Raw genomic sequence first — 25,333 nt, forward strand, 5'->3', positions numbered from 1 at the left:
GTCACAGTTGCCAGAAGAAGGAATCACAAACAGGGCCAGCCAATGGCAACCAAGCGGCCCGACCCCGGATTCTAGCTCTAATTCTACCACGAGGCAAAAAGACATGATATTACGATCTATCGAGGAAGCAAAAACAGAGGACTCAACTGTCTGAGACAGCTGGGGTAACGATGCCCCGTACTGGAATCGAACCAGTGATCTTCGCATTACGAGTGCGACGCCTTACCACTTGGCCAACGGGGCCGGGGCGTGTCGTCCTCTTGTTGGCATGCTCGCTTAGTTTTGGTGTTTATATTCACGACGAGAGAGTGTATGGTGTTTTGAGGATGCGAGAATTTGGAATCGTTGATGTTGGGTGAAATGCTGGCTCTGAGTGTGAGTTGGGGCGGTTGACAGATGTGGTGGCCAAACGAGGATGTATTGACTTGGCGAAAGAAAGTGGAAAGACTCTTGCTTGGTGAACTTAGAGAGAGAGGTTGTAAGTTCTTTCGTAAAAAAGGGAAAACATGCTTGATGCTGCTTGCTTACTGGTCGCTGTTTTTGTTAAAAGGGCTTCTTTGACTGTTAGAAATGAGAGACTATTGGAAGGTTGAGAGGAAAATAATACTGAAATGTCAATAATGTGAAGAAAAATTGTTCATGTTTTCGGTTTGATGTTTGCTGAAAAAAAAAAAAAAAAACCCCCCCGACGTTGTAGGACGAAAGTTTTTCTCATCTGCCAGTGGCCGCCACGGCTTTGCCACTCACTTACAAGTCATGTTCCTGCATAACCGTCAAACACTAATCCATTTGCTACTATCGAGCGTTTGTTTTCATATTTGTATCTTGAGCTTGGATTGCTCTTTCAGATCTGGTTTATCCATGCAATAGCTGCGCAGCAGCATTTCCGCTCCAGTGATATTTAAGTGATGAAGCTGAGCGTCTTGGATATCAGAGTAGCGAACTTTAACCTCGATGTCATAACCCATCTTGACGTAACACTAAGGTACGGGAAAAAGGGTTAGGGGGAGTCACTGTCGGGTTGACCTTGGAGGAAGAAGAGCCTCCAAAGAGGTAGATCTTTAAAGGGTACCTAGGCCCAGCCGTCTTAATCAAACCAGGACTGGTAGTCGTCAGGTTACTTCTAGCAGTCGGGGAATTTCCACCGTCTATATCGAATTCCCACCAGTCCCTTATGTCTGCAACAAGTTCTGCTACATAGCAATGGGCGGCAGCAATTGATATTTACAGCAGGAGATCTAAACTTGAACTGACTCGTCACTCATCTCTCCTGCACAGAAGCTGCGATGATTTGATCCCAAAGGCTGGTGTATTGTGAGGATGTTGGTAGTAAGTGCGGTGTAAGAGAAAGCCAGCATAACATGGGAGGCGATGTCCCAGATGATATCTATCAGCCTATCAAGTCTAAAGGGCGAGTCGCAGTGGCAATGGCATTCGTGGGCAGGAGTATAAGGTGATCTTGCGGCAAGGTACTTAGAGGCGAGGTCGATCACCAAGTGCCCGAACTCAATATGACTACTTTCTTAGAGTTTATTGACATCCTGGTATTCGGATAGATCATAGAAGCAGGAGCCCGGGATGCTCCCTATTTTGAGAACGCCTCGATGTCGAGTGGCCTGGGCGTCGACGTCCCTCCCTTTGAATATCTAGATCCTGAGGTCTTTCCCTGGTCGTTGATCAGAATGAGCCAAGTATTTATAAAATGTCTATCAAAACAGACATAGAACACCAACGAATTTATTGAGAAAGTTTTCTTTTCTCGGCGTCGTCTGAGTAGTTAATCTTACTTGAATCCAATTGTCTATTGCTTAGCGTGTCATGACAAAATACTGGCGCGCTGAGAAAAGGACTTTAATACCGAGGACATCAGGCATGCGAAAGCCAGTATTATATATGGCAGCCAATCTATCATAGACCCTTGAGAATGTTGTTAGGCTAAGCCATTTCACTGTTTCCCCCATCTCTTGCTTTTCGTCCTTTACCCATTAGAAAGGAATCACTCCTCCCATTCGGTTTCGTCCGAGATATAGTCGATGGATATCACTCAAACGCTCTGAGCATCTACTGGTGGTGTGGTGGTGGTACTGGATAGGAGCCCGACGACACCACTGACGACGATACAGAAGAACTAGAATCACAATTCGCTCGTTCATGGTTAACGGATGAGTTCAGCACGATGAGTAGGAAGGATGCTAGCCGCTATTGGGAGGATATGTGATGTCGATAGATGCTGAATGGCGGACTGACCCCAGTTTCTGTCTATTAACAAGAGCAACTTTCACATTTCTCTAGGGATGGATATTCGAAATGGCATGGACTTTAGTTGAAGTGACTTTGGTATTGCGATTTGCCGTGTGCCTTCTACTCGCTGTCTCAGGGCACAAGATCCATACGGCGTAGTCTTCAGGTGCAGTGGAGGAACTCTACGTATAAAATAGATGATGGTTTTAGCATTTATTGTATCAATGAGTATGATGCTGGTGAATGTGTACATACGCAAGTCGCATCCCAGATCTGCTGTTGCTTAAGTTTACAGACACAGACACCATCTGGAGTTGTCTTTAGGTGAAGGAATATTTCGACTCTGGCCATGGTTGAGCTATCATCTAATATCCGACTACTAGTTTTAGATAAAACGGTATTAGATCAATACAAAATTGCCTTATCGCCTGTATTTATCAGATAACAGGATGTTCATTGGTTGATAAGCTATTGTACAATCGAGTAAGCTTGCAGGCAGTCTTGAACAAGCTGCAAATAACACAATTGCGATACATATAAACAAGGACAAAAGAATCAGATTCTGAAACGCATTTACAGCGCAACGTTAGTACATCAGCTGTATGGTGATTGCAGTCAGAGGTCTAGACTAGTTCGCCGAATTATCTAGCGCGATATAGCTTTGACCTAAACTCCCCAGCTGATCAATATAATAGCTACATTAGTCTATCTACTTTTCAGCTGTCATACTATCGTATTATATTGATTTCATTCTTGCCACCAGCTAAGCAAGGGAACTAACTAGTCTAGTTCTATCTGAGACAAATGCCGTCAGTATTCGGCCTCCCATCAACACTCGCCTCACCGATACACTTCGGCTGCACAATCCCCTGTCACTTCACTTCCAGACTTCCTCTAGCACCATCATGCAAACATCTTTTTTTCTCGCACCGATTAACTCATCGTACACCGGTGAAACCGAACACATGGCCGGCAATGGCATCAAACTTTTTTTTATCATCAGCAGCCACATAAACTTTCCTGCAAAAGCAAAATTCCAGAAGAACTCTCTTCTCCACACCCGGAAACAGCACGGCAACTAATGGAAAAATTCTAGATGCACCAAGCAACAGGTGGATAACGTAATAAACCCCGAGTCAGGTTCGGGCCCTCCCAGCGTGGAGACTGCGTTGGTGATGGGATCCATGGATGCACTAATGTATGAAGGGACATACCCGGTCTATCCATCTTGCAGGTTTGCAGAATATCAATGTATGAACGGGGTTAGTTCAGTTTAAGATGAATCCAATGGTGGAGATGTAATTATCACAAGGTATCAAATCGGAATATTTGTTGAAATCTCGATTTTATTGACAACTCTCAACTCACGGTATTGCATTGGTATCATTCTGTAAAGGCAAAGACCAAGACACTTCACTCAAAACAATGATGATACTCTTTTTACGAACCTCACTCCGTGCCCCCTGGCAGATATATGTCAGTAACCCATACCCGTCACTCCACTCTGAGCTTCTCTCTATAGAAGCTACAGTAATCAAGCCGTATAATAATACCATGGTACAATACAAAAACACCAGACATTCATCCTAGTCCTTGTATGCTGCAAGCTCAAAACGCCAAACCAATGCGCGAACAAAAGGGTACAGTGACCCCGACAAGACGTAGCGCAATGCAGGTGATGCAATATCATGCAAAACCGAGAAATCCAAAGCTCCAGTGTGCTCCCACCGTGCGATGATCCATCCATCATGAGGGATCGATCCCAACTGCTCCCGGTTTCATAATGCGTTAATGTACAGTGAAATGCAAATGTAATGTTTTTTTCCTCTGCCCTAAGAGGTAGAGTTCAAGAAACTGCGCTGTCAAGGCGCGGGTATCATGCCCACACTGGGCCCTAAAAAGTCGCGAATCCCAAGTATAATGTCGAATGCTTCTAAAGTGTTGGTGTAGATGTAGATGTAGTCACATCTAGCCCGTCGAATCGATGTATGATGGTTGTGAATGGAAAGTCAAGACATTGTGTCTGATGTCTTGAGGTAGACTTATTTCTTGCGTTGGCTGCTCGTCGCTGTGATCTTGCTAGTGCTCATCAAGTCGCCAATGTACTTTTGCAAGAACTTGTTGTTGTTATCGAGCTTGTCATGTTCTTCGCGGACGGCTTCGATGCGGTTGAAGATTGTGAGGAGAGAGTCCTGTAATGCCTTGGCGTGTCTATGAAAGTCAGTGATAGCTCTGAGCGAATTGCTCAATTGTGAAATCTTTACCTTCGCATTTCTTCGCGCGCAGCCTTTCCAATCCTATCAAGATCCTCACTCGTTCTCCTGGGGCTCATCGCCCTGACGTCATCTGGGCCAAAGTCAGGCTCGAGAGGACCAACTGCTGAGCTGTCGCGAGGGACAACTAGAGGGCCGCTGCTTTTCCGTTGAGGTAGGCCAGGTCGGACAGGGACGGGCTGGTGAATAATGGGCTCGTTGTTGTCTTCAGGGCTCGATGAGGTGGAGGAATCTGATCGTGCGATTGCATGAGGGTGCTCTGCAGGAGCATTTGGGAGTTCGTTGACTGCCATTATAGTATAGTATGGTATGTGGGTGAAGTGGTGGTTGTCGCTCGATTCAAATAACTCGTAATAAGTCGTAACTTGTCGCACAGAATATACGAGGTTATTGCGACATCCACAATCGTGTGACGACACAGATAACAGTAATTAGGGGGCACCAAAAGTCAACCTGAATAGCTGACTCAATGGATTGATGGTATGTCGGTGTAGGTGTCCCGAGAGTCGCGTGAACTCGTCGTCGAGGGGTGTTGTGGAGAGGGGCAAGTCGAGACCAAATAGTTCCACGTGGTTTAAAGGTCTCGAAGTTGGAGCATGCACGCTTGCGAGGGAGGCAACGATTTCGGATCCACTAAGGGTGTGATGAGGCTGGATTGTGTTCTAGAGGGCGTAGAAGGCGGACTCGACACGCGGAGAGGCCGATCAGACTAGTTGCAAATGAATTCGAAACTTGATCGCGATTGAAATCGTGGCTTCGTTAGCGGTAGATAAGATTCGCAAAGGCTTGTGTTTTGAAGATATCGTGGGTTTGGTGGCTTCAGTCGTGGATTGTGTTCTCGAAACGGGAGGAATGGGTGTGGTTGAGTGCGGGTGTTAGAGTTTAGTCGTCGGAGCTGAAGATGCTGGCGGCAGGTAGCGGTCAGAGAATACTAGCCTGCTTTTGCTAAAGAATCGAAGCAGGTGGTGGAAGGCTTTATTGAATTGCGGAGGGGAAGACCCTGCAAAAGCGAGCGCAAATGTCAGCAGATGAAAGGAACGAAGAGTGAGAATTGGAATTGTTTGATGGCAGGGGCAGCATGCGAAAATAAAAAGCAAATGCAATGTAATAGAGAGCAGCAACGTCACATTCAAGGATAAATGCAGGTGCGTGGGTGAGTGAACAAGAGGGGATAACTAACAGTAACAGATTGAAAAATGAATAATAATCAAGTCAAGAGAGAATAATGATAACTGATAGAAAGAAGAATAAAAGAAGACCAACCAAAAAAGTTAAACGTTAAAAGTTAAATTGAAAGAATATGACGAATAAGTCAGAATGACCAATCCCGGCAGTGGCAATATATTCCAAGGCGCAAACAATCATGAAAGTCCAGGAGGCAATAGTTCGGCCAACGGTTGCGGACAGGGCAAGGCAGGAAGGACCCTTCTTTTGAAATGGCAACGGGCGAGCGATGGCAAATGGCGAGACAGGGCAGGGCAGGCAGGGCAGGTTAAGGTCGGGTTCGGAGTGGAAGTGGCAGGTGGCAGGTGCTAGGTGGCAGGAAGGAAGAACCCGGCCAGCAGAAAAAGAAGGAGCGAACCCAGAACAGAAAAGGAAGAGACAAAAGAGGGGAAGGGGATGGACGAAATGGGGATGGGAATGTTAAAGTGGATTTCTCGTCAATTTGATAATTTCGCTGGACCTCAAGCTGAGGGTCATCACTACTTCACTAAGGTAAGGTAGGCCTCGGGATATTTTTCTAGTTCTCTCTCTCTACTGTATGTACGGCGACAGTACCTACAGTGTGCCACTGGGGGGTTCGCAGCAGGGCCTGTACAGACACGAGGAGCAGGTACCACTTAATGCTCCGTAGGGCCAGGAAAACCGGCAGTCGAATAATAATGGGCTCTAGAAGAAGGAAAAAAGACACAGCAGCTGGCAGCTACAGTATCATCGTGTCTCCCAAGGATGAGGATGGGAGGAGACCCTTGAAAAGATACAATGGGCTTGGGGCCCAAATGGGGAAAGTGACGACTGAATAGGGAGTCATGAGACTTGAGATCGACGCCCCTCGGTACAGCAAAGACCATCCTGGTGCAAGTGTTTTATCGCATGAAATTATATGGGACTATACCTATGCGGTCATCTGTCATCGGGTATCCTGACCCAGGCATTCAATGTCGCGGTCCAGCAGGAAACAGCATCCTTAGATTGGATGACAGTGGCACCAGCGTTCTCCCACGCGACTCGACAGCCCCCAAATGGAAGGAAGCTTATGGAAGCTCACCTCACTGGCCCTGCCATCCGCTGGGTGCAGAGGTACGTATCTCCTCCACAGAAAAACTGACCTCATGCTGCACCCAATATTGAGATGTTCATTTTCAACACCATAGGCTTCGCAATTCACGAACGTCGTTATTTAACGAAATCAAGAAAACCCCTCACTATGAGTATCATCACCGTGCGTGCTACTCATTGATACAACCACTTTTACAGTGTCAATCAAATCACCCTGCCTAATTTGAAAAACAAACAAACCCCCGCCCCTAGCTAGGCCAAGAGTTTAGATGACCACAGGGAAACGACCCGAGCCTCAGATACCCCCAAGGCCAAGCCTCCTCGTGAGAAGGCCTAACAGAATTTGGCCGATCAGCATTCAGTCGTGACGCAATTGTTGGCCCTTGCAGACCACTGTTGAGGCCCGCTTCTGGAGGCTGAATCCCTGCAATAGACGCTGGGTGCCTATCAGCTAGCCAGCCTCGGTGGGTTTTAGAGGGCTTGGAGGACTTTCAGTGGAGAGGCGACCTTCTAAGATTCAGGGCATGTCCACTACGACAGCCGTTGCTGGGCGCACAACAGCACGGGCGGTAGTCTCCTCTGACAGCGAATGAACTTTTCCTCTCTTTCTTCTTGTTTGCTAGAGATCGTCGGTTCTTGTCTTCGCGCCAACCATTCCATCTTTGATACACTATCGTGATTGGGTTTGAGTTGGCCGTTTTCCTTTATGTTGGGCCCTCTAAGTGCCCACCGAGACTCAAAAAGATACTGTTGCAGGTTGAACGCAACTGCGACAGAATGTCTAATACCGACCAACTCTTATAATACAGTGTTTATCACTGTCTATTCGTTGGGCTGATCCTTGAGCGGTGTCAGTCAGGGCGCCGAGTTCGGTACTGATTTGCAACTCTTGTGACTTGACCTGCAAATCTTTGTCTGAATTGTCACTCGAAGGAACCCTTCTGGTACATCGCTCAAAGATCATTGCCAGTCAACGACTTAGCTGATCGCTTTGCAACTCCTACCAAACCCAACAAGTCGGAATGACAAGGAAGAAAAGCGGCCAAGGATACTCTCGAGTATCAAATTGGCTGTACCTGGACTTACACCGCACACTCGGGTTCTACAGCCCTCTTAGGTGCGGTTTTAGCCTCTTTTGATCCTATGGTTCATCAGTGCTTTACAGCTTTGGCTTGCATATCCGTCTGATCTCTCCCGCAGTGCGTTAAGCCATCAGTCTGCGTCATTCATCCCTTTCACTCACTGGTTATGGGGTTACATTTCACTCCGCCCTCGGAAACACAAGGCGCCGTCCAGCAGCAAAGGTCCAGGTACCCCTTCGACTAGTCTGATGTCATGGATCTGCATTCTGCCGCGTCAACTTCCCTACAGAGTCCCAAGGTATCAGGTCTTGCAGGCTCAAGGGCGAAACATGGCCAATATCACAGTACAGTATTCTCTAAAGATCAACGGTCAACGAAACGGTCACCGTCTTTCGAAACCTCCAATCACTGCCTATCACTCTCAATTTCCAGGAACGCACAGCCCAAGACGGTCACTTTTGCTGCAAGTTTTTCGCGCCCCTCTGATAATGATCATCAGCTCCTTGACTAGGTCCGCAAATCGCAATCTTCTCGTCATTCCTCGCACCGTCCCAGCGTCTATACAAGGGTGTTGGTATCGTTTTGGAAGAAACGTGGAAGAAAAGTGGTTCACGGTTGTAAGCGACTGACAGCGACATGATACTTCATCCTGGACCTATCTCCTGTCGTTTAGGCAGGACCGTTGTTCTCGCCTGGATGTTCCCCGTGACAAGGTCGCAGTGTAATGCCGGACCTGTCAGAAGTGAAGTCATCGTGAGAGGTCTCCCAAGCCAAGAACTTGAGGCAACAGCGATACGCTCAATGTCACAGCACCTTTTGGTCTTGACAGTGGTCTCATTCTCATAAGATCATATTGTTGTTTTTTTTTCAACGTCATCTTGCCCCAAGCTTTCGCCTGCGAGCTGACTATCGCTCGGAGACACTTATTCGGCCGAGCGGTTGTTTTATAGGGGTCCCTATATCGCTACCGATAAAAATGGGTGCATGGGGGTCAAACCTGTCAAGGTCGCGTTTAACCTGTTGGGCAGCGATTCGGCTGTCAAGCTTGCGAGCCTCAATGGTAAGTGACAGGTAGGATTATTCGTTTCGTTCCCCTCCAAACCCTCTTTTCTCTTCGAATGTGCTCAATGAGGATGTTCACGATGATTCGGAGAGAAAAATAAAAACGCCGATGACCCAACAACTTGTGGTTCCTCAGCACAGATTACAGTTTGATGTTGTCGGTGTCATTGAAACATGTTTTCAGTGGACGAAAGTACTTTGATCAACGTCCTGCTTGCCTCTGATTTTGCCCTCACTGATGCCGATCCTCTTCTTTTCGTTCGTTAGTTGTCCCACATCTTGAAGTTCATCTCGGAAATCCTTCTCCATTTCTGTCAAAAGGTCCACCCATGGTCGGCTCTTGGCAATCCCGCCCCGCTCACACTTCTTGGCCCCCATCCCCGTGAGAAGAGACCATCAATCTAGCGGTGGACGATAGGTCCTCGAGGGGAGAAGCAGTCACTGTCACTGTGACGGAGATGCAGACCAGTGTGGTGAGCCTTGTCTCAGCCCCGGAGCTGAAGCTCAGTCTGATCGGGTGGCTGATGCCGGTTATCTTGGTTCCCGTTGATGGGTTTCACCAGTTGAACTTTCACCAATACCACAATTCCAATGATTCGCACTCATCATTGTTGCGTTTTCAGTCTCGACCAGTGCCCCTTTGACGATGCAACGTTTATCAGTCGTCGGTCAACGTGTACATCAACTGATGATCTTAACACAGAGCATAACGCCCTTGACACCCCTTGACTTGATATGCACACTTTGACAAGCACCCCGCCCTGCCCCAGTACTGGTACTACAGTTGACTGGAAACACCAACCAGATGTTCGTGGACTGTAGACGGCATTATCGGCATCTAAAACTTTGGATACACGTTTCAGGAACTATGAATCATCGGAAGCATTGTCTCAAATTCTCGTGATGATGCTGTACGACCATATCGATGAGCATCTCTTTTCTTTTTACGAGCTTTGGCTGTTGTGTAACACTCTGCTCGCTCCTCCGGCATCCTGAGTGACAATATCTTGCGATGTCATCCGTCCTGCCCTCTGACTTGGCTCGTCAAGTGACTCTGAGTCGTCGGATCGGCGGGCTGCATTTACAGTTTAACTCTACCGACGCAAGGCGATCTCAAGGACGTGTTTGAGACTGAGAGGAATGCCTCTAGCACTTTCGAGCTGTCACCTTGTCTGATTAGCCATGTTATATCCCTTGACACTAGCCAACGTCTGCCACGACATGAAACAACTCATACTAAACATGGGTTTTGGTAGCCGCCCCCATATATCGATTGGCATTCGTCAATATCCATCACTTCAGATGCAGCTCAATATCGAGCTTTAGTTTCCCCATGACCTCTTATGAGCTTGATGCAAGAGTCCTAGTGGGCGTTTAGAGTCACCAATACCTCGTGAGCGCAGATCTTAATCCTGCATATCTCACCGTGATTCCTATCAATTCTGCGCATAGCCTTTGGCAACGGTAGGAGTCTGCTTGTTGTGCATTTTTAGCTCAAACGGTTGCATTCAAGCGGATGCACTCTGCCTAGGTAAGCTGCAGGCTCCCTTCACGGGGTCAGCACCGTTCCCGTTGCAAATGCCTTGGGCTATGTCGAAGCAACTTGTCTGTCTTGAAGAGCCAAGCTATGATGCTTATTTCGATTGCCTTTTCCAAGGCAGTATGGAGGCTTGCTCTCTTTGGCAGGAGGTTTAGACAATAACGTTGCTGCATTTGTCATATGTCAGCTTACCAATGATATCATTGTGTTCTCGTCATTCAAGGCAATGGCTATGTTTCTGGAGGATTTAAGGCTGTGTCGGTCGATGCTGAGCCCAAGTGCGACAGTATCGATCACCTCTCTGTATTTCATTCGCAATGGAACAGTTTGAATTTCACCCCGCTACCACATCTTTCAATCGTGTTTGGTCGACTATCGAGCCAGGCGTCGATGAACTAGTCCTCAACGAGGACTCTCAGACAGGCAGACGTACAACATTACAGCGATGGCAGCCTGGCGCCCGCAATCAGCAGGACATTTTTATCCACGACTACGTTGAGGAAATTTTCATGGTTGAGGGTGATTTGTACGACCAGAATCTGCAGCAGGGTTGGGAGAAGGGCGCCTATGCGTACCGAAAGCCCGGAATGCGGCATGGTCCTTTCAAGAGCGAGCGTGGATGTTTGATGTTTATTGTCTGTATCCCCGTGGATACGAATGGTAAAGAGGCTGGGGATAGAGTCTGACGGGTAATTCCCGTTGGAGTTTTCGTATCCTGCAGCTCAAAGGGTCTCTGCGGTGCTTTGCATGCGGATGATTTCTGTGAGTCAATATAGGGTCGGACTGGTATCGGAAGGGAGAGGTTTAGGACCGGGGCCGAAGTCCGGGTTTGGTTATCGGTCTTAATGAGTACAGAGGTCGCTTTACTGCAAAGACAATCAATTTGGAGCATTAATGGAAATTAATCCATAGTAGATCAGTATCGTATGTATGCACAATTCATCTTGTTGAATCTCAATATCTAGTTCTAAGGTGCTTGAGCGAATCATAGGCAGATCAAGCAGGACGTATGTGGCATATATAGAGCGACAGTATCTCATGGTATACTGACCCGGAAGCTTACCCAATAGATACATCGAGCCCATAGGATCTTTTCTATCTTTTATATTTGAATGCTTCCTAAACTGATATTGAGACAAGTCTAGAAGGCATATGGTGCAGGCCCGGGAGTTCGGTCATGATAAATCGGCCTCGGTGATATCAGCTCAACGCCAACATCTTTCCCGATCTCAATTACCGTATTCAGCTCGTAAACAGATCCGGTTGACTCATTCTTGATGCATATAAGAAACAGAAATTCTTCTGACTTCAAAACATTATCACCGCCTTCATCATCAACTTCCATCACCATGGCACCATCACCAACAGCCCTGCAAGCTCTAGAGGCAAGTCCTCGCGTCCACGGTCTCTTGGCCCACCTACACGCCGAATCAGAGGCTCAAGAAAAGACCCTCTCTCAAAGCTGGTTCTACTTCAAATATCTCTTCGGCTTCTACTTCACCGGTAAAACATGGTCTACATCTGCCGACGCCCACATGAGCGATAAGTTCGTCGCTCTAGAGCAAGATAAATGTCTTTTCATGTATCTTATCGCCCGCAGTATAAACGCGAAGAACATCGTTGAGGCGGGAACTAGTTTTGGTGTTTCGACGATGTATCTTGCTCTGGCGGTGGGGCAGAACGTTAATGCTATGAGAGCAAGGGATGATAAGGTTGCGGGGAGAGTCATTGCTACGGAGTGGGAGAGTAGTAAGGCTGAGAGGGCGAGAAAGCATTGGAGTGAAGCCGGTGAAGAGGTTGAGCCGTGGATTGAGCTGAGGGAAGGAGATTTGAGAGAGACGCTGTCGGAGGAGGGTATGCCTGAGGAGATTGACATGATGCTCCTTGATAGTAAGCTCCAAGAGCCTTAACTTTTGAAGTAATACTAATGCTGTTCAGCTTGGATACCAATGGCTCTTCCAGCTCTGGAGATCATCAAACCTCGTCTGAAGAGAGGTGCTATCATTCTGGCTGATAATACTAAGATGGCTAAGGCGCTGTACAAGGAGTTTTTGGATTATATTCATGATCCGAAGAATGGATTCAAGACGACTACTACGGCTTATAGTGGTGGACTTGAGATGATAGTTTATCTCCCTTGATATGGATCTGGAGATAATGTTGATTTGTGGTTGGAATTGAGATGAAAATCAGAAGTGAAGATATAAAAGCTATAAGGAGGTTATCTGATACATGGGATGTTTTAAATGCACTTAAGATTTATAAGAGCTTAAGAACATGTGTGATCCCCCCATTATAGTGAAAAGTCGAGGCGGGATGCCAGTCTCCATGTATACCAAAGATGAGCCCCAAGACCAATCAAGTTCAAGTGAATACACATAGCATGCGAAGTCCTAAATCTCTTCTTGATAGCCTCCATCGCAGAACTCGGCCCCTCCACCGTCTTCCCTTCCAGTGTCCCTATCCCGTTAGCTTTTATCCGACATAAGCAAAGAAGTAACTTACCCTGCTCAACACGATCCAACATCAACTGTCTCGTCCTCGGTCCAAACACCATAAGGTTAAGCCCCGAGACAAATCCAGATATCGCAAATGGTATCCAATCGCTCTTGTGCTCAATAAGTGAGAGAGCACCGTACGGAGGTAGTGTTATGGCCGTGAGGAAGAGGAGAAGAGCTTGGCCTTGGAAGAATATGGGGAAGAGGTTCTTTTGTAAATTGATATATGGAGTTCGTGGGAGGTGTTTGAAAGTGACTTTTGTGATGATGAAGGTTTGGTAGAGTTGAGAGCCGAGAAGAGTTGAGAAGGAGAGGAGGTGGACTGGTGCGAGGAGTGTTGTTACGATGGCCATTTTGTCGTATATTGAGTTACTTCAGAGGTTTTGGTTTGTTGGTAGTTGGATATAAATGTAGGATGGCATTTGGAGGTGGTGTTGGGCGTTTCTTATACTTGGAGTTGAGGTGTCGTTGATTGGTGTGTGTTAGATCCGAAGCCATTCGGAAGTTAAGCTTACGTCTGAGATGCGGCGTCACAAAGAGTGTCATTCGTAATCGGTCAATATTGATTTGAGTATGTAAATACTGCAGCAAGATACCATAAATGTCTTTTCAATCAACTAATGTCTCGTCCATATTGTTTTAGTACAGAAACAGGCAACATCTTGATTAGATTAATCTAACACAAGCATATGAGACACATAGCTTCGTTCATAACGCATTACGGCACTTTGTTTTTTTATAACCATATGGTTTCATATATTCTATACCATGAGCCTATTATGGGAGTCTACCCAGTCCTCCAGCCCCGGATATGCCATGACCGTCAACGCCGGTCAGCTCTTAACCCCGGGCCGGATCTCAAGACCCACTCCAATATCCGGCCCCGTTCGGCAGCAGAAGACTGCTTCGGATTCATAGCCAGGTAAGACAAAAGAATAAGACTTCATCGCGTCATACGGCTTATTGTGCACGCAGGCCAGGCGAGATGACCATCAGAACCTGTTGCACTCACAGAAGCCAAGCCGCGCAAAAAGAAAGGTCTCGGAGGGAGTCGAACCCTCGCTGGCGGAATCAGAATCCGCAGTCATAACCGTTAGACCACGAAACCTGGGCGCATGGCAACTTTGTGAATGCCAGCGATTCAATTTGCTCACTATAGATTGAGAGATAGCACGACGAAATCTACTCCAGGACTCTCATGTAGAGTCTCTTTCAAAGCTGTTTTCATTCAGAGGAAGCAAAGATTGTAATCACTCATTCTATGGCTGAGGTATATCTCGAACGAATGCATGCCGAAAGCAAGACTATCACTCAGTCCACATCAAACGTAAACTCAACAAAGAAATCGCATAATCCATAAACATCTCATCATATACTCATAATCCTCCACCTAGGCATCAATGATCTCAAAGTTCACAAGAACCGAACACTGCGTCTCATGCCCCTTGAGATCCAGCATGCGAATAAATCTCCATCCAGGCTCAACATAAAGTAATCTCACCGCCGCAACAGCAAACATCGGGTTCCTCGTCCAACTATCATCGCTCTTGATAAGCATACGCAGGAAAGTCAACTCATTATCCTCATACTCCCACGTTAGAGTCTCATCCCAAAGAGGCTCTGTTGGGGGCGGATTTGGTCCTCTGTGAAGAAATTCAAGCTTGTGCTGCTTGTACGGCTCTGTCTTGCGCTTAGGAGGGTCGCCTTTGATGTTATCAGGGTGGTACAGCGTGCATGTGAGATACGGCTTGATGGAGTCTGCTTCTGAATCGCCGTGCAGGGGGATATCTGTTGCACCTGCGACGTGAAGACGAAGACGCTTGCTGCGACCTGTACTCAATCTTCCGTTTCCACCGGCGCGCAGAGCAGCGGGCTTGAGAACGTAACCGTCTGTACCACTGAAGAGAGCTTCGTTGAGTTGGTTGCTGGTACCAAAGTTTTGCAAATTCAAAGCACAGATTTGAGCTCCGATACCCCAATAAGGAACGGGCTTTAGATTAGTGGATGAGATTCGCGTGCCCTTGGGATAAACGCGCATGAGATGGTGGGCGTTGTGTCGCGCGATGTGTGTTGCGTGCTCTGGGAGATGAGATGCCAGCCCTGATTCAGATACGTTGATAAGATGGTGATGAGGGCCGTTGGCGAGAGATCCCTCTTCGAACCACGAGTTGTCCATTGGCTTGACAGACTGCGCATAGACACCCAGCTCAGCGAGCTCAGGAATGATGATAGAGGGCTCCTCCTTCTTTCTCTTATCCTTATACTCCTTTCGCGCAGCCTTTTCCTCCTCTTCGTCCTCTGAGTCATCCGAGCTGCTGTCACTGCTAGAAGGCTCATCCGTGAAGTGATACTCAACAATAACAGCAATCTTCGCACCCAGATCCTCAAGCTTCACATGTTGATCTGAACCAGCTTGTTCTTCATGGCCGATATGTCTAACAGCCTTGCTCAAAAGTCGATCTCCAAAAACATCCTGCATAATATTGACAAGACGCATCTGCCCGTAAGGGTCGCAGTGGTTCTCCAGCGACAGAAGAATAGGCGAAGCTCTGAAGCCATACTTTTGCGCATCAACTGCTTCTTGATCCGCCGAGTTTCGAATCGTCTCACAAACCAGACGAAACGAAATGTGGGATACTAGAGTATACCCATGAGTGACCTTGGGCTCGTCTCTATCATCGCTGTTATCCCACGCATCAATCTCAACACATCTCGCCCCCGTCCTAATCGCACTCTCATACGCAGTCGCACACGAAGAGCCATAAAGCTGATGCGCCATAAGATAAGTATTATGGCTCGAGCTAATAAAGTACTCCGGCAGCGGATGCGACCTATCCGTGAGTTCAGCCGGTACGCGAATATGCGGTTTGCTAACGAGTTCCAGAAGCTCACGCGACGAGTCCTCAGACTCAATCTTGGCTTCCTTTTTGGAGAGCATCTTCTCTTTGACGAGGAACTCTCGTAGGGCGCTGCTGACTCTGAGGTCTGTTACCACGCGACGTGCGCTGTGGCCGCCGCCCGCAACGGTGTTGTTGTCGATCTCTTCGCCAAAGTCTTCATCGTCGATGCGGCGGTTTTTTGAGGAGAAGGGGTTGAGGTCGCCGATGCGGGTTGCGAGTTCTGAAGCCATGACGTACGTTGTGAAGATGGAGGAGTGAAGTGAGATGAGGTGAGGTGAGGGGCAGCTGAGGGGGAGCTTCTAGCTATAGCTGTAGCTGAGCTGAGCTGAGCTGGAATGATTGAGATGTAGAGTAGAGATGAGTATGTAATCAGATCATTCAAGGCCAACAGTGAAAAGAAACAAGAATTATATGTCGCATGGAGTCACTCATCATGGTTTAAATCAAGAATCGATATAAAGATGATGGGATGCACTGCCACGATCGTAGAATGTCACGTCTTGGCTTTTCTCACTGACTTGAATTCTCCACATCAAACACCAAGAATGAGGCGCCAAGCATAACCTCACTACCAAGCGACTTGCCAGGTCAGCTCTTCACCAAAAGTCCAAGACATGGATGTGCCAATATTCACGGCATCTGAAGCCGAGTTGGCACAGCTTTAATGAGCCGTTATTTGCTGCATCGTGTCTCTCTGTGGGTACCACAAGAGCTTCGCCACAAATTGTCACCAGTCCAAGCTCTTGGGGTTTTGGTTGGCCTTGTCGTATTATTTGCTTAGATTCTAAAAGTCTGAGAACGCCTTACATTATCGCGAATTTAGCTTCCTAATCTTTATTTATTTTTCATAAACTTAGCAATGAAAAAGTACACTAATATTTATTTACATGAAATGAGATGCAGCACTCTTGCATTGTGAGACTTTTGGCATATAAGCGACGAAGATTCCCCAAACCCAAACCATATTCCTTCCAAATTGCCATACACTCAATACACTACCCGAGTCCTAAGATCGAAAGAAAACATCGTACTTCTTTTCAGAGACACGCGCTGGCATATGCTGATGCCCAATGACGCCCCTCGCCCTCTGTCTTCTCACATCCTTATCACCCAAGCAGACCCAGTAGCCGGTTCGAGGTTTGCATTTCACCAATGGCCTCCAGTGTCGCTCCACCTCACCAGTCTCTTGCCTCTGCTTCACTATCCAGCCCTGTCGAAGAGCAAGACTTCTTTGTACAGCATACGTACTTGTAGGATAGGCGATCGAGAAGTCGACATGGGGCTTGAGGTAAGGCACCATTTCGTCGACCTTCCAGATAATGTTTTTCTCCACAAGTTCGATCCGCTCCTTGGTCGAGTATTGATACTCGCTGTTTTGTCCACGCGACTTGGGGATCATGTCTCCTTGTAGGGAAACATAGAGTTTCTTGATATTTAGGAAAAGGCCGGGAATGGCTTTGAGGAACTGCCTAAAAGTCTCGATATCACTGAGCGGGGGAGCGACTCTAAGGTCCTCACTGATGTCTGGCAGGATCCATGGTGTGAACTCCCAAATAATTTCGACAGATGTGATGGCATTGAGTCGCTGTTGTTGAAAGAAGTTATGCATGTTCAGAATCATCGCTTTGCTTGTTGTATGAAAGGTGTTGGAAGCGTATAGCACGTGAATCCCTTCACGATAACTGGATTGTAGTGTCAGCGAATACCATGAAAAACAGAGCTGGGCACCTACGCTTGCTTACAGGCAAGTAGCCAGCCTGTGGCGCCTACGGAGCACTTCTTTGGCCCTTCTCCAGGCCAGTGCTCACATTGTGGGTGGAAGCCATTTCGGCCGTTCCATCCATAGACACACTCATCGTCGCATGGCTGAGGATCGTACCCTGGTCCGCGCGAGTCTATGATACCAGAGGGCGGAAATCGATGGCAAATAGAGCTTCGCCATGCCCAGTCCTTTTCGGGTTGTTTATCAGAGCTAGCCAACTTGTTGAAGTCAACGACAAGGGGGCCGGGATATACAAGGCGGTTCTGGAGAGAGGTAGTGCCATACTATGGCAGTTGTCGAAGCCCGCCATGACGGTTAGAGTCGGAGAAGATTGGATAACCACAAATGAGATCCACGTGAATTGTGCGGTCACCGAAGGCAACGTGCAGAATTCTCGTGCGGATTTCGGTGGGAAGTTTTTGAAAAAATGTGCCGTTCGCCTTCACAGTTGTGAGTGTGACAGACTCGGGTGGATCTGGGGTCAGCAGCCTGCGAGGTTGTCCAACATGGGATCGTGGTAATGGAGGTGTATTCAAATTTGGTACCCCAGGAGGTAAGGGATAATTTCTCATCATCTTGGGCGAAAATGGTGTTCATTTGAGAGGAGCCGAGAAGAGAAAAGATGGAAGCTGAGAGGTGAAAGAGGACCGCTGTTGTCGTCGTGTTGGAGCGGGAGCTCTGAGGAAGGTGTGGGTGTGTAAAAGATATTGGAAAGAACTAGTGAGGAAGCAGTTTTAGCTTGAGTTTAAGGTAGCTTTATATTGATAAACATCGTAGTAAGTCGTACAGAGCTCTTGTGGTTTTTCGAATTTGTGACAAGTCTTCAGTAACTCCATAGGTGACTACCTAGGGATCATTATCCTTCATCTTCTCTCGTCTCCAGGGTATCTCAAGCCTACAAATGGCAGCCTTGCGCACCAGGCATCAAGGCACCAAAGCATTGGCCCCACCATCCTCACGACGCGTAGAAAAAGAAAAATCTCGAATTTTTATTTCAGTTTCCTTTCTCTCTTCTCTCCAATTCAAATATTGAACAACGCAAAAAACCACGTTCATGTTTCTCTACATATAATTGATGCGAGGTGCGTCGAAAGACCTGCGCCCAAGACCACCGATTCAGAGGAACACAGAATGGAGAGAAAAGCGAACAATCTTGGGTGCGGTGCTTCCCTCGACGATGGGGAGGAGCGCAATGATTGAACGTACATACTTTTACTTTGATGTAATATCTACTTGTGATAAATGACCTGCTGATGGGAGTCAGGGTCTGTGAATGTTTAAGAGTGCTCGACTGCAATGACGCTGATGAAGAATGATCAATCAGCATAAGATCTACTCGTGGTGCAGATGGCACTGCATCCAACAATGCACTGTACTTACGACGCTACGATTTGTTATGTCTTGATATTGTTCGTTCAAAGGCAACGAGGCTGAAGATCTGCACTCTACCCTTCTGACAAATGTTGGTTGGCTGTCACAGAGCTCCCAGGTCCAGTCAAGACTGTCAAACTCTGCACTTTGTCGCTATCGAAGACTTATGCTTGCTATGCTACACAACACAAGAATCAAGAATATTGAGACAATCAGTTGAATTCGAGGAACTATTTCGAGCTATCCTAGCCATGCCTATCGACTCATGCCAAAAGCAGAATCGCATAAAAAAAAGGCAGCAGACTCAAATCATCCACTACCGTTATCCAGAAATAAAGTACAGCAATATTAAGCTGCAGAGAAGAGAAAAGAGGAACTCGTCCCCCCGCCTGGCCATATCCATCTGTTCATTTTGTCTCTGTTATTTCTTCGAGCGTATTTTTTGCTAATTTTCGTAGGTAAAAGAGTGACGAAAATATCACCTATGTACTGTAAAAGCAAACGATCGGATTCAAAGTCATCGACACCTGAAGATGTTAGAAGATTGCTCGATATGAGAATATGATGTGGAACTTACTTATTCCTCGGACATGTCGGCAATGCTACGAGCTGCTGCCTTGATGGCAATGAGATCTCGCTTAGCCGCAAAGTTCTCAGACTTAAAGTCCCGAGTATCGTAGTGAGAGTCGGGACCTCCAGGACCAGTAGCACCATCATCGCCATCGACGGCATCGAGAACTGCCTCAGCAGCGCGCTTGGCCTTCCAGCAAGGTTGTCCTCGCCACATGCACCAGCGCTTATCCTCCTGAAGAGTGTTGAGATCGCGCTTGGCGGTAGCGTTGGCGGCAGCATCGGGGAAGAAGGTTTCAAGCTCGAGGCTCTTGAAGTACTCCTCGGGACTACCACGCGCAGAGAGGGCGATCAGGTTGGCGAGCTCGACGATGGAGCGCTTGGCCTTGTGGGCGGCGTCGCGGGGAAGATGAGCGGTGCTGGGTGCGTCGGCGGATCGGGTGTCGAGGGATCGAGTTGCGTGGAGGGCGTTGGAGAGAGCTTGACCGGCATCACGCTTGGCCTTCCAGCATGGCTGTCCTCGCCACATACACCAGGGCTCGGGAGCAGCGTCGCGCTTAGCCTTCCAGCAGGGCTGGCCACGCCACAAGCACCAAGGCTCAGGAGTAGCATCACGCTTGGTCTTCTTCCAGCACGGCTGACCTCGCCACAAGCACCATCTAGGTTCGTTCTCAGCCTCGGGAGCGGGTTCGGGGGCAGCGGCACGCTTGGTCTTCTTCCAGCAGGGCTGTCCGCGCCAAGTGCACCAGGGCATAGGTTCAGCGACAGGATCGGGCTGAGGAGCGGCAACGGGATCGGCAATAGCCTCACGCTTAGCCATTTTCTCCTTCCAGCAGGGTTGGCCTCTCCAGGTGCACCAGGGCATGGGGTCGGCGACAGGGTCGGGTTGGGGAGCGGCGATGGGCTCGGGAATAGCTTCAGCTTCACGCTTGGCCTTCATCTTCTCCTTCCAACAGGGCTGGCCGCGCCAAGTACACCACGGCATTGGCTCGGCAACTGGATCCGGCTGGGCTGCAGCAACTGGCTCGGCGATGGCCTCTCGTTTAGCCATCTTTTCCTTCCAGCAAGGTTGACCACGCCAAGTGCACCAAGGCATGGGGTCGGCAACGGGATCGGGTTGAGGAGCTGCAACAGGCTCGGGGATAGCCTCGCGCTTAGCCTTCATCTTCTCCTTCCAACAGGGCTGGCCGCGCCAAGTACACCAGGGCATCGGATCAGCGACGGGGTCGGGCTGAGGCTCAGGAACGGCATCACGCTTCTGAGGACCGCAGAAGTGCTCACGGCCAGCCTTGCAGATGGCATCGGCATTCTTGTCGCCCTTCCCAACGAGCTCCTCGCATGGCTTGCCCTTGTAGTCGAGGTTACAGAAAGGGGTGAAGAAATCTGGGCCAAAGTTGTCGATGGCGGACGGCGGAGGCGCTGCGAGTGCAGCTCCGGCCACCGCGGCCAGAGTAACGAAGGAGTATTTCATCCCAGGAGGTTGTGTCTCAGTAGTGAGTGTTTCGAAGTGTAAAAGTTGTTAAAAAAGTGAGTGGTACTCGTAAATGAGTTGTCGTGTATCAAAGGGTTTTTGAGATATCGTTATCCTTCTTTCGATGGGAACGAGTCTGAAGAGAAAAAAAGGAGAGTATTTATGATGGAATTGAGTAGTTTTTTATAGATTTCGAGGTCAATGTTCTTGATAAAGATTGAGAAGTTGGCCATTATGAGAGAAAGGGAATTTGCCCGTGCATACACACACTTGCTCTGGTTGTGGTGTTGTAAGGCTTCTATTGAGGTCTATTGACGCTTTGCGGGGTCAATAAGCCCCTTCGCTCTTCGGTTTGAACAGTAACAGTCAATGCGAGATTTCTATTCCTAATAGACCCACGAGACGATCAAAGGTGGTGTAAGCCACAAGGTGTATGCAAAAGATATCAAAGCTTTCTCCAAGAGAGTGTGAGTAGCTGTGCGGCTTATTCTCGGATGTCATTGTGTAGACTATCATCTAAACTACTCTTAGCTTAACGATATGTGACAATTCCAACTCATTCACCTCGCTTTTTACTTGCCAGACGCGAATGCACGAGGAGATCAATCTTGGCGGGCGGGATAAACGTTGGTTCATGCGAGTTGGCGGGATATTTGGCTATTGACATCTGTCAGTGCTTAGTGAGGTTCTATTGACACCCAAAAAGGGTAAGGGGGCGGTTGTAGCCTACAAACGGTGAGAAGAGATGAAACAAACCTACTTTCTCTTTGAGAAGTGGCTTTGAAAGAGTTTGAAAGTGTTCGAAAAAGAAAAATACTAAGTTTAGTTTAAGTTGTATTTGCTGTGGTTATGTGATGACTGTGATATCAGGTTAAGGGGTGATCTCATTAGTTATCACATATCGAACTTCAAGATATCACAAGTTCATCGGCAGTTTTCACAGATTGGTAGCACAGTGATAGCTTATTATCTATACACAGTCAATAAAACAACAATGTCTGTGCTGATATCTGACGACGCAGGTACTTGACATCCTGGTCCCGTCTGCCAGTGTCAAGCATTGCGGCGTCCACCCATGACAGCAACCAATTATCTATCAAATGTAGTGGATCCAAAAGTTCATATTCTTGATACTTATGAGAGACTTAGAAGAGATAGGAAAAGCACTGACGGTGGAAGAGTGTCGAGACTGTCCCGCATCTTGTAAACGCCACTCCTATGTGGCCACTCAACATCACAGGCACATGAGTAGCCTCTGCGGCGACGATCAAAGCCTTATCAGAACACATGTAAATGTTCGTGTTGCGTTCTTTGTTATGAGACGCCGATAAGGTCCTCGGTTGACTCAAAATGGGCCTCAATAGACTCAGGGGTGATAGCACTTTGACCTCTCAAAGAGACGCAACTTCAACTAGGCAAAGTCCACTAACTGCTCTATGTGTTCTTCAATTCCTAGGATCCCAGTTCTTATCCACCTGATCCAACAAGCCCTTCTTTCCCAACACCTTGGACCCCAGTATCTTCTCAAGACTGACCAACTTGAAGCTCGCCTCAGCACTGGTCTTGCCATTGGGCAGTTGGTTCGCATCATCATGCACAACCACCAAACCATGAGGGAAATCCTTGTTCAGCGCCGTTCCCACGGCCGTTATGCCGTCTGTGTTGGACACGGGATCGATCTGTCCGTCTGATGACTCTACGAGTGTAAAGGTGGTGACGTACTCGTGAGGAGAAGCTCGGCGGTAGACGTTGTATGCGCTGACGCCTTGACATGACACTAGGATGAAACCCTCCGTGGGTTTGGAGCCGTAGACGAGGGTTACGCCTTCAACGTCGCCGTAGAGTTTCCCATCGCCGACTTTGCCGATTACCACACCCTTGTCTTTTGAATCGGGCTCTGCATCGTATCGCCACAGGGCAGAGGGTTCTTCGCCGAGGAAGATCCAGCCGTTCTCCTCGTCGGTCACACAGCCCTCGACTTGGCCTCCGCTACCGCCTTGGAACTCTCGGACAAGCTTTGTCTGGAGTTCTCCTTTAGATGTGGAAGTGAGTTCGTACTGGAGATATCGTGCGGATTTCTCGTTGACGAAGAGATATTGCTTTCCTGTCTTGGGTGACTTGTAGGTGCACGAGCCGTAGACCTTGTAGTCGTCGACAACAGGATGAATGCCGCCGGGGATATTGGTCAGTGTGCCGTTGGGCAGCATTTCGAAAAGACTTGGTTGTCAGCTAACTTCTCACAACAGAACAGATGTAACATACCAGAGTGTATCATCAGCTCGACAAGCAGCAAAAGCCAAATCAACCTTTCGATCGCCCGCCTTGAAACCATAGATCATATCGACGTTATTAGGTTCACCAGCTGTGAAAGACTGAAGAAGATTACCAGCCAAGTCGAAAACGCCAAGACCAGCTTCTTTTCCAGACTTCATCGTCGTGACAATTCGAGACTTTTCTGGTCCATCAGGAGAGATCCAGATTGCGGGATCGTCACCATCCCCAAGACGAGATTCAGTCTCATAGGTTGGCTCAACGAGAAGAAACGAGCAGTGAAGACCACCCCATCCCTTGTCGCATTTGCATTCATTAGGTCCAACACACTTTCCATGACCGGAACACTTGTCGGTGCATGTGAAGCTGCTGCAGGTACTTCCAGCAAATCCAGCAAAGCACTCGCATTTATTCTTCTTATCCTTAATGCAGTAACCGTTGCCTCCACAAGTCTTGCAAATGGGCTCAGTCTTGGTGTCTGTCTTGACCTTTCTGGGGTCGTACTTGGTGTTGGCCTCAATCTTGAGATTCTTCAAAGCGTTCTCAAGAGATGAGACGGCGAAACCGTTAACGTCCTCTGACTCAATGGCGTATGTCAGAGCACCAGCAGGATACTTGCTCGTAGCACCTTGATAGATGTTCAGACCCTGCACTTCAATGTCTTTTTGTCCGGTCAAAGATAGTGTGCCCTTGAGCTTGAAAGAGGAACCGTAGACAGTGATTTTGTCTGTTTGAGCGACGAATAAGTAGTCTGAGCCCTTCTTGGGAACGTAGACGGCCAAGCCAGTCACATCATCTTCTACCTTGCCAACCTTGGTGATCTTGGGTGCTTTTGTAGACTCTTTGAGTGAAAATGCATAAACGCTCTTGTCGTCATCTGTAGAGATGTACATGCGAGACTCGGAGCGTGAAACGGCACATCCCGATGTTTCAAAGTCAGTAGGGAAAGTTTGAATCTAGCAAGTTAGCAAACATTGTCGGTTTCTGTTAGAAGGGACCATACCTGGACAAACTCAAATGACTTCTTTGTCTCCTGAAGGAGTAGTTGAGCTGCCTGTCCTTTCCCAAACAAGTAGACATAATCGTTCCCAGCAGGACTCTTCCAGCTGCACAGCGCAGACCAATCTCCTAGAACTTTAAAGTCTGCATCCTTGATCTGCTCAAACTTTGGCATCTCATACACACGGACGATAGAATCTGGCTGAGCGATAGTGACGAGGATATCCTTCTTGTTGACATCGTAAACAGTGGTGACAAGCTTGCTGCGTCCAGGTGTTTTCGCAGCGACTTCTTTCAACGGAGACTTTGAATTGAGATCATAGACGTGAAACCCTCCCTCATCAGGACCGCCATCGTTTCCAATCAATAGAGGATTCCGATCAGAGTAGTAAACAGCAGTCCAATCAGACTCAACTTCGCCGGTGTAAGCAGAAACAGCAACGTTTACGTCCACCGCCTTGACGAAACATATCTGAAAAACAACAGCCAATAGGCCAACGAGACTTGAACCAACCATGATTGCCAGAATACTCTTCCTCTGCAGAAAAGAGCAGTCTCTACTTTTGCCTTCCATCCTTTTTTATATGATCTTCGCTCAAGGCACGTGCTACGCTCAATTGGTCACTTATGCCGATGGATGGTAATAGCTGAAATGTCCTGCCAATTTGGTCGAGAGCGACATCGAATTCTACACCGAGCACTTTTGTGAAACGATGCTCGTGTTGCAAAGGTGTAGTTCTATTGGGTGGGACAGGGATTAAGATTTCGGGGGGTTCTGTTAGCGGGCATGTTTATCGTATGTAGAGTTGTCTATTCATGACAGACATGTTATGATAGTGAGGGAAATATGATGAGGCTAGACAAAATAGAGTAAATAAGCTTAATTAGCTTCATGACTTTATTCTAGTGCAGTGCTGTGTTGGAAGAATTTTGTACTTGAATTCTTTTCGGCTTTATTGCTGTTTGTTTACCTCTGACCTATTGTTCATGCAACACTGCTTCGAAACGTCGAT

The 25,333-nt window shown here is 47.8% G+C and overlaps 8 protein-coding genes and 2 non-coding genes across 10 annotated transcripts; 2 read left to right on the forward strand and 8 right to left on the reverse strand.

The window, feature by feature from the left end:
• Window positions 1-171: 171 nt before the first annotated feature.
• FOBCDRAFT_t114 lies at window positions 172-243 on the reverse strand. Its single transcript has one exon. It is a non-coding gene; the product is annotated as a tRNA-Thr (tRNA).
• Window positions 244-4,137: 3,894 nt separating this feature from the next.
• Window positions 4,138-4,899, reverse strand: FOBCDRAFT_26986 (uncharacterized protein). Its single transcript, XM_031180022.3, has 2 exons — window positions 4,506-4,899; window positions 4,138-4,452 (listed from the first exon to the last, which is right to left on the reverse strand). Exons 1-2 carry the CDS (start codon window positions 4,805-4,807, stop codon window positions 4,284-4,286), a joined length of 471 nt encoding a protein of 156 aa, XP_031045909.2. The 5' UTR covers window positions 4,808-4,899; the 3' UTR covers window positions 4,138-4,283.
• Window positions 4,900-10,795: 5,896 nt separating this feature from the next.
• FOBCDRAFT_199693 (uncharacterized protein) lies at window positions 10,796-11,164 on the forward strand (the record flags this gene model as incomplete). Its single annotated transcript, XM_031180020.2, has 1 exon — window positions 10,796-11,164. One exon carries the CDS (start codon window positions 10,796-10,798, stop codon window positions 11,162-11,164), a length of 369 nt encoding a protein of 122 aa, XP_031045907.1.
• A 663-nt stretch (window positions 11,165-11,827) lies between these two features.
• Window positions 11,828-12,619, forward strand: FOBCDRAFT_259233 (S-adenosyl-L-methionine-dependent methyltransferase; the record flags this gene model as incomplete). The annotated part of the gene is made up of 2 exons (XM_031180019.2): window positions 11,828-12,368; window positions 12,417-12,619. 2 exons carry the CDS (start codon window positions 11,828-11,830, stop codon window positions 12,617-12,619), a joined length of 744 nt encoding a protein of 247 aa, XP_031045906.2.
• A 152-nt stretch (window positions 12,620-12,771) lies between these two features.
• FOBCDRAFT_317854 (uncharacterized protein) lies at window positions 12,772-13,404 on the reverse strand (the record flags this gene model as incomplete). Its single annotated transcript, XM_031180018.3, has 2 exons — window positions 12,984-13,404; window positions 12,772-12,938 (listed from the first exon to the last, which is right to left on the reverse strand). Exons 1-2 carry the CDS (start codon window positions 13,327-13,329, stop codon window positions 12,772-12,774), a joined length of 513 nt encoding a protein of 170 aa, XP_031045905.1. The 5' UTR covers window positions 13,330-13,404.
• A 608-nt stretch (window positions 13,405-14,012) lies between these two features.
• On the reverse strand, window positions 14,013-14,084 carry FOBCDRAFT_t113. The gene has a single exon. It is a non-coding gene; the product is annotated as a tRNA-Gln (tRNA).
• A 43-nt stretch (window positions 14,085-14,127) lies between these two features.
• On the reverse strand, window positions 14,128-16,306 carry FOBCDRAFT_219881 (PLC-like phosphodiesterase). Its single transcript, XM_031180017.3, has one exon. It carries the CDS (start codon window positions 16,104-16,106, stop codon window positions 14,367-14,369), a length of 1,740 nt encoding a protein of 579 aa, XP_031045904.2. The 5' UTR covers window positions 16,107-16,306; the 3' UTR covers window positions 14,128-14,366.
• A 428-nt stretch (window positions 16,307-16,734) lies between these two features.
• On the reverse strand, window positions 16,735-18,213 carry FOBCDRAFT_291201 (uncharacterized protein; the record flags this gene model as incomplete). The annotated part of the gene is made up of 3 exons (XM_059611783.1): window positions 16,735-17,558; window positions 17,609-17,848; window positions 17,924-18,213. 3 exons carry the CDS (start codon window positions 18,211-18,213, stop codon window positions 16,883-16,885), a joined length of 1,206 nt encoding a protein of 401 aa, XP_059464622.1. The 3' UTR covers window positions 16,735-16,882.
• A 1,373-nt stretch (window positions 18,214-19,586) lies between these two features.
• Window positions 19,587-21,050, reverse strand: FOBCDRAFT_291205 (pheromone precursor protein 1; the record flags this gene model as incomplete). Its single annotated transcript, XM_054704118.1, has 1 exon — window positions 19,587-21,050. The coding sequence occupies one exon, from the start codon at window positions 21,048-21,050 to the stop codon at window positions 19,587-19,589; it is 1,464 nt and encodes a 487-aa protein (XP_054560093.1).
• Window positions 21,051-22,501: 1,451 nt separating this feature from the next.
• Window positions 22,502-24,943, reverse strand: FOBCDRAFT_158440 (uncharacterized protein; the record flags this gene model as incomplete). The annotated part of the gene is made up of 3 exons (XM_031180013.3): window positions 24,325-24,943; window positions 23,313-24,277; window positions 22,502-23,267 (listed from the first exon to the last, which is right to left on the reverse strand). Coding segments are annotated over exons 1-3 (2,301 nt in total), but the record flags the coding sequence as incomplete, so codon positions are not given.
• Window positions 24,944-25,333: the final 390 nt, after the last annotated feature.

The sequence above is a fragment of the Fusarium oxysporum genome, chromosome IV (genome assembly GCF_013085055.1).
Source record: "Fusarium oxysporum Fo47 chromosome IV, complete sequence".
In the NCBI taxonomy this organism is placed as follows: Eukaryota; Fungi; Ascomycota; class Sordariomycetes; order Hypocreales; family Nectriaceae; genus Fusarium; species Fusarium oxysporum.